Genomic DNA, 7777 nt, shown 5'->3' on the forward strand with positions numbered 1-7777 from the left:
AGAACTGACTAATTCTGTCAAGATGGGAAATGTGGGACACTGCTATCCCACGGGAATGAGATGATCAGGGCTCAAGGCTGTTCTTAAAATTCTTTTGTGTGGTACCACTCAGGGCACAGATAAGGTTCCTGGCAAACCACCAGAACCCACCCCAAGAGCCCTACGTTGGTGTAAGGCCCAGGAAGAACGCAGAAAGGATGATGAGGAACGAAGCTGTAGGTCTCAGCCTGAGCAGCTGCAGCACAGAGGGCTGTGGCGTCTCCATGCGCTTCTGTACAGGAAGGGGGAGAAAACACTTCTGTAACTTTACCAGCTTATATTGTTCTTTATGGTGGCTACAGCTGATATTGATGCAAAATCAGGGGTACTGTAAAAAAAAAAAAAGTGGGGATGTGGGGCATTCTATCAAGTGAAAACTCAATACCCCTTCCTTTACTCCTCTGCCCAAACTCCATCCTTCCACAAAGGTTATCTTGTGCCATTGGTCAGATATGTGGTCACTGAGTTTATAGACATTTTTCATTGGATTTGAAATTCATTAGGCTTATTAGTTTTACTGTATGTGATTTGTCTGAATGTATGGATGTACACCTCATATGTGCTTGGTGCCTAAAAGCATAAGAGGGCACCAGATCCCCTGGAAATGGAGTTATAGATGATTTTAAACCACTCTGTAGGTGCTATGAATCAAACCTGGATCCTCCACAAAAGTAGCAAGTGCTCTCAAGAGAGTACTGGTCCCCTAGTTTGGCTTTCTCAGGTTTTACATTAAGCCTCTACATACTGGTTTTATGTGGTACTTTTTTTTTCTTCCTTCTTACTAACGGTATGTCTTGGACATCCTTCCCCATTAGCACTTGATAAAACTTACAATTGTTACATAGATTTAATTCTACACTACCCAACTGTCAATTTTGAGTACAGTTGTCAATTTTGAGTCACATTTACATCATTTGCTTATGTCTTCTCACTCCTCTTCTGAGCTGAAACTAGATATCATCAGGAAGACAAACCTATTGTTTTGTAAAGAGCAGCATGTTCCTCCAGTATGTTCACTGACCTATCACTGAATCTCTAACAATGCCCAGGCTTTCTGAGTTATGATGAGTCTCCTCCTAAAAACTGTTGGTAGAAATAGAACATTATTGCTGTCACTCAAGACAGCAGTTTGGCAATATCCACTTGCTTAAACTCTGGCACCCTTGAATAAATGAAAAAACAAAAAACAAACCTCTGGCACCCAGATCTTTCATTTTCATGTACTTACTAATAGACAACACACATGTGCACAAATGGATATCTTTCTTTTATGTCCAAAGCCTCAAAAAGTTGATGAGAATCTAAATGTCTACCAAAAGGGTAATTTATCAAATACATTAAAAAAAAATAGCATTGGGTCAAGATGCAAAATGATACCATACATTCCACCAATTATGTCCATTTTAGAAACAAATCCAGTAGCTTGTGGATACACACACACACATCATTTGTACATATGTATCTGGAGATACAGACAGGGAATAAGCACTGTTTTCTGGGTCCTGCTTACCTTACCTCTGTGAATTAATGAAAGTATTTAAGGTATGAAGATCTCACCTGTGCCCGAGTTTCATTCTAGAGATGGATTGGAAGCATCGTGGCCAACTGTTAACTGAGTCTGCCCCGTATCGACGGGCACCTTGCCGTCTGTCCTGCAGCAGTCTATTGGCATGTCCCTATTTGTGTCACAGTGTTAAGATGTGTAGCTAGCACTCAGCTCTAGTTTATTTTTTCTTACCCATTCTGACAGTTTCTATTTGCTCAAAGGTGACTTGAGTTTGCTCATCCATTTAGTTTGAATTTATTCTCACCATTGTTTCTCTGAGTTTTTTTTTCTCTCATTTTTCTCTCTTTAGTCAATCTTTTCCCTATAGCAGACAAATAAACACCATATTCCTATTTCTTAAAGAAGTTTTTTGGTGTTCTGATGAGCAGTTCTAGTGAAAACTAGTTTTTCTAGAGTTGAGAACACAAAAGCATGGTACTTTTGTTGCAAATGCAAGGGATCAACTTATAGTTACCTGGTATCACCATTTCAGACAAAACCCAAACGATGCTTTTATTCTGTGTCAAACCAAAAGAACTTTAATAAGTTTTTACACCACTGCAAATACAGGAACATTAACCCATAACATGCAACAAAAGTGATTTTGTCTTTTCAACATGTTTAACAGATAATATTGACACCAACACGGAAGAGCAACATAGTCTACAGGACAAATATGATTTGTGTCAATTTTCAGGTTAGAAAATTTATGTTCTTGCTGCAATCTCAAGTAGCATTTAGAATGTTTAGTTTCCCCTTTCTACCTTCTAAAATAGAGGATGAATTTTAAATGTAATTGTACACAACCATTTTCACATTGGAAATAATCACAAGAAATCAACACATTTAGTCTAATTGACCAACTGATTTCATTGCCATTGTTATTTCTGAAAGAGGGCTCCTGTAGTATTGTGGGTTTTAGATAAGGAATAACCAGATTAGGAGTAAAGAGCACATTCGCCTTTAGAGTGGGGGAGGGAACATGCAGCGGCAGACTGGGCAGGTGCCGGACTTCTGAAGCCAGATGGATACACACGGCTTGTGGAAGTAGTGATGACATGGTAGCTCAGTAGCCACTTCCCCCTTCACATATTCACTGCAGCAGATAGGACAGCACATTTCCTGGCCCACTGCGCCATGATCTTCGGTGACCAGGATCTCAGGAAGTGCATCAATGCTCTCTTTGCTTGCAGGTGGGTTAGCCACCTCCACATCAACAGCAAGAGACTCCAGGTGTGCAAGGGCAGTCTCCATCGCCTGGGCCAGGCGCTCTTCAAGAGCCATGTAGGTGAGGAACTGAGGATCCACATAGGAGATGGCTTCTGCCACTCCCAACCCATCTGCAAATCCATCAAATAGGCTCCAGTCCACTTCTAGGTCTTCACTCACACTGGAGTCATCTTCCAGATTGTTGTTTCCATCCAGCATGAACATCCCAGGCTGCATCAGCTCATGGCTAGACTCATTATCCCCCTCACTGCTGCTTTCATTCTCATTGTACCGGAGCCATGGAATTTCTCCTTCTTCCAGAGAGGCCTGCTCTTCTTCCTGAAGAGATAGTTCTTGTACTTCTTCAGGATAGCCACTGCTACTGTTGCCAATGCTGGTACTGGCAAGGCTCCCAGCTCCATTGGAGTTCACATTCCCTCTAGCTTGCTGAGGTTCTCGTTCTTCCTTTCCAGGCAGGGGATCCCAGCTTTCGCCACTGGAAGACTGGGGCTGCTCCCGACTTCGATATTTCCGGCACAGAGCAGCCATCCACTCTTTGTCACTGTCAGAGTCTTCCTCATAATATCTGTAGTAGTCATCAGTGTAGGCCCAGAAGTCGGGGTCAGCCATGGTTCGGCGCCGTCTTGACACTTTGTCTGGTTTCACTTGCTCATTCCTGGCATCCTTCTTGTCTTCAGGGTACCTGGGCTCAGTTGAGCTGCTGGTACCTTCACATTGGCCTCTTCTTGCTAGGCCCTCTGCCTGGGCTTCCTCAGCATCAGCAGCATCCCTCCACCTGGAAGTACTGTGTGGTACATCATCATCATCATCAGTGTCAAAAAATACTTTTGGTTTCACACAGTTTGGAGTCGCCACATTCCGGACTTTTGGTCTCACCACTGGTTCCTCGGCACTCTTTGGGGTGTTTTCCCCACCGCCACAAATACTCACAGGAGCCCTGGTAGGTCGTGCTGGTAAATTCTGCCTCACCCTCTCCAAACTGTTGTTACCTCTTGCTGCTGCCCTGCCTTCAGCAGAAGGAACCTGAGAGGCCATGCCATTTTGCTTCAAGAACTCAGCCCTGTTAGCAGGGCACCTTGCTGCAGCGGGTGATTCTACCTTGCCAACCTCCTCTTTCACATCATGGCTAACACTAGAGAAGCGAGGAGGCCTTGCCCCCTTCTCTGGATCATCCTTAAACTTGCCAGGTTTCCCTCTCACTGGCAGACGGTCAACAGGCCCAGCCCCCTCCTCCTCACTATCACGTGCCCCCAAAGTGTCAAGGTGTCCATAAGGCAGTCCTCTTCGGCTTCCCGAGGCCCTGTACTCTCTTGGAGGATACCTGGAATAATCCTCATTCTCAACATTCAGGCTGGTTCCCGAGCTCTCATTGTCATCCCAACGATGACGATGTGTGCTGGCAAATGGTGACTGGCTCCTCTTGGTTTGATTGGGGGCTGATCTGTGCATTGGGACTTCGGATGTTGTTCTTTTCTGGCTGCCAATCCTTTCCTGATGGCTCATGGAAGGCCTGAAACTGACATAAGCATGCCTTCTTCCATAACTCTTGCCTTTACTATACTGATACCCTCCTGCTGATTTGGGCCGAACAGGTTTGCTAGATCCCTGACCCATTGCTCTGACTCAGTTTCCAATAGAGCTGGGATGCAGGTGCAAAGGCTCTTGCTCCCAGTCCAGAACTACACAACAAGGAGATCTATTTTTCCTTCAGGAGGCAGGTAACAGAAAGATAGGGGCCCATTAAAATTAGTTTCACTGTCTTCTAAGGCCTGAGGGTACATTCCAATGACTGTCTGGTGTAGACCTGGAACACATTTTTAATGTTTGTAAGATGATTACAAGACTGGGTTCACAAAAAGCAAACAAACAAAAAACAAAAAAAGACAGACAGTGGAGAAGACAGAACGTGTGTGTGCTTTGGGGGGGGAGGGTGATAGAATAATTAAAAGGTAGGTATGCTGTGGAATTACAGGAAGAGTAAGGCGGCAGCAAGTTTTTTTGGTTGTTGTTGGAGGGTGTGTGTGTCATTTTCTGAGAACTTCATATATTGAGGAGTAATACAATTCAAAATAGAATTAAAAATATAGTTCACTGTGTATGTATGGGTGCCAGTGTCTGTCAAGAGAGAGTCAGGTGGATAGGGGGCCAGCAATCCTGTAATGCAGGGATTTCTGTAGGGGGTGGGTACATATGGGTATAAGAGTTACAGGAATGGCTGGGGTGGCTTTAAAAAAGGAAAGCTGTAGGTATGATAGAAAGAGAAGTGTCGCTGCTTCTGTTAAGTGTGGTAGCTGGAACTACAGAGGGAAGCCTGCACTTATGTGTCTATCACAGGCAAGGAAGTGAAAGGGCATTAGTAGCAATGAGAAAAGAGTTTAAGAGTCAACATGGAAGGCAGTAATGGACAGAAAAAGGCACAGAGGATGCATGTGGTGGTTGGAACACAGAGTCTAGCAACCAAAGAAGGTTGGCATGTGCTAATATGGCAACAGGAAAGGGGGCAGTGTCCCCAGAGGATTTCTGTGTGAAGGTGCAGCATGGAAAAGACAGAGAACAGAATTAAAAAAAAAAAAAAAAACATTTGAGAAGAGTGTGTGAGCCAGCTTCCTGTGTGTACATGTATGCATGTGAAGCAATAAAAGGATGAAGGTGTTTTTATATGTGTGTGTAGCAGACAGGGATGAGGGAGGACATTTCTGAGAGGAGGAGGGAGGGAGAGAGGAGGAGAGGGCAGGGAGGGGGAGAGAAAGAAAAGAGACGAAGGACAGGGAAGGAGAGAGCGAAAAGAAAGAAGGAGAGGGGGAAGTGAGGGGGAGACAGGAGAGGGGAGGGAAAAGAGAGGGAGCAGAAAGAATACATACTCAAACACAGGTCAGAGCAGGGGGAGAGAGATAACAGGGGTAAGAGTTAGGGGAAATGAAGGAACTAGAGGGTGTGTGAGAGGGTGTGTGCTTGCCTGTTTGGGCATGCGCAGAGATGGACCTGGCTGCTGGAACCTTGAGGATGCAGGGACAGGGACCGGACTGCAAAGTAGGTTTCTGTGCATGTCCGTATGTGTGCCCGTGTACATGCTTACGCGCACGCGCGACACAGAGGAGGGGTGCAATGTCATAATAAGAGACAGGAATACGTTATCAGCTCAAAGGGCAAACCCAAATCAATGTGGCAGGGCAAAAGAAAGAAAAGGGCATGTAGGAACCCTGGTTTTCCCTGAGAATACTGTTTATCTTCTAATAATTATTTTCCTGGGCACATATCTGTATCTAAAAATCTTAGCCACGTGCCATTCGACAAAACAGCAGCAAAATGGGGGAAGAAAGGCTAGAGAGTACTCTGCAAAGAGGCCAAGAGCACTGCAAGGAGAAACAGGTAGGAGTGGCAGAGGGCCGTGCGACCACCCGTCCTCTCTCAAACAGCCACGAAGACCATTCGGGCTGGGACCCTGAGGCAAGACAGGGGCTGGGCAGCCAGGGATGCGGTCCCTGAAGAGGCCATGGGCCTCCGCGTGTGGTCAAGTCCCCTCTGCCCCACCCCGCTCCCGAAATGAACCCGCAAAAGGGGTCACTGGGATTCTGCCCGTGCCCACCTGGCAGCACTCGCCCACCGGCCCGGGCTATTGCCCCAGAGCGCCTTGCACTCACCCTCTCCGCCAGTCGTGCGCTCCAAGCTGCAGAGCTGTGGGACCTTCACACGCCACCACCACTGCTGCTGCTGCTCCGGGTCTCGGCTCCTCCCCCGCTAAAGAGCACTAGGGCAGGCGGAGACTGCGGCGCCGGAAGTGGCTGTGACGTCAGCCCGAGTCCGCCTCCTCGATGTGGCCGGGGCAGCTGCTGCGCTCTGTGAATCCTGGTGGGCTCCAAAGCGTTGTTTGTTTGATTTGAAACGTTGAGATTTTTTTATGGGCACAAAAAAAGAAAGAAAGAAAGGCAGAGAGCAGAGAGAACTGTAACTGCATTAACAAATTTGAAAACATTTACCACCTTCCTTTCAGTTTTTAAAAAAATGAAATTTGAAGATTCTGATTAATTTTTATGTGAGAATTAATTATATTAGTATATCACATCCTATGGAACATGTTTGGTTTGAGGATATTAAAATCTGAAGTGATATTCAGGGTTGCAGTAGCAACGTCATTTTTTAAAACATGGTGCTTGAGGCAAACGGAAGGTGTTTACAGTGAAATCTGGTACTGTTCATCTACAAAACCTGGTTTGTCTATCCAAGAGATGATCGTTCACTACACGCAACACGGGTTCACGCGTTGTGAATTGCTCCACATTTTAAAAACGTCACAGATCTGGTCATGGTGTAGAATGCCTTTAATGCCAGCACTCAGGAGGCAGAGGCAGATGGATCTCGAGTTCAAGGCCAGCCTGGTCTAAAGAGAAAGTTCTACGACAGCCAAGACTACACGGAGAAACCCTGTCTTAAAAACTCAAAAAATAAAACTAAAGCCACAGATAAGGCTCTCTTTCACTCTTTAAATTCCACTGATACTCAATGTAGAATTCCTGCATTCCCAGCAGTAGCAGACTTGCTCTTACAGTAAATACAGTGTGTAGTAGAACAACAACAACCGAAATTCCAAGGTGCAGAAAAGCTCAAAAGGTAACGATACAAATACTGTGGATAACTTCTATTTCAGAAACCACAAAAAATAGGATAATTACAAAATGTATGTGCCAAACAATGCAGTTTGAAAATATATGAAGCCACTGGTATTGGAAATAGACACACAAGGAAGTAGACAATTGTAGTGGGAGTCTTAACCCACGCTTTTTGTACTGTCGACAGATCAAATAGACTTCTAAATAAGTAAGGACAAAGGGAGACTGAAGAACATGATTAATAAGCTGGAACTAATGTATATGGATTTCTACTCAAGATGATTCAGGTTTTTTTTTTTTCTTAAAAATACACATTTTGAACAAGAAAACATACAGTATAAAATGCCTATTATAA

At 44.9% G+C, this 7777-nt stretch overlaps 1 protein-coding gene across 2 annotated transcripts; it reads right to left on the reverse strand.

Annotated features, from left to right (window-relative positions):
- Positions 1–2096: 2096 nt before the first annotated feature.
- On the reverse strand, positions 2097–6610 carry Pja1 (praja ring finger ubiquitin ligase 1). 2 transcript variants are annotated; one of them, XM_021654457.2, is made up of 2 exons: positions 6457–6610; positions 2097–4331 (listed from the first exon to the last, which is right to left on the reverse strand). In XM_021654457.2, the coding sequence occupies exon 2, from the start codon at positions 4316–4318 to the stop codon at positions 2549–2551; it is 1770 nt and encodes a 589-aa protein (XP_021510132.1). In that variant the 5' UTR covers positions 4319–4331; positions 6457–6610; the 3' UTR covers positions 2097–2548. The 2 variants fall into 2 exon arrangements, with proteins under 2 accessions (XP_021510132.1, XP_021510131.1); XM_021654456.2 differs by having other exon boundaries at positions 2097–4619; positions 6457–6598.
- Between the last annotated feature and the right edge of the window lie 1167 nt (positions 6611–7777).

This window comes from Meriones unguiculatus, chromosome X, assembly GCF_030254825.1.
Source record: "Meriones unguiculatus strain TT.TT164.6M chromosome X, Bangor_MerUng_6.1, whole genome shotgun sequence".
Taxonomy (NCBI): domain Eukaryota; kingdom Metazoa; phylum Chordata; class Mammalia; order Rodentia; family Muridae; genus Meriones; species Meriones unguiculatus.

What these genes read in the sequence shown, in the direction of transcription:
- Pja1 (XM_021654456.2), bottom strand. Translation starts at nt 4,429, where the DNA reads ATGGGTCAGGGATCTAGCAAACCTGTTCGGCCCAAATCAGCAGGAGGG.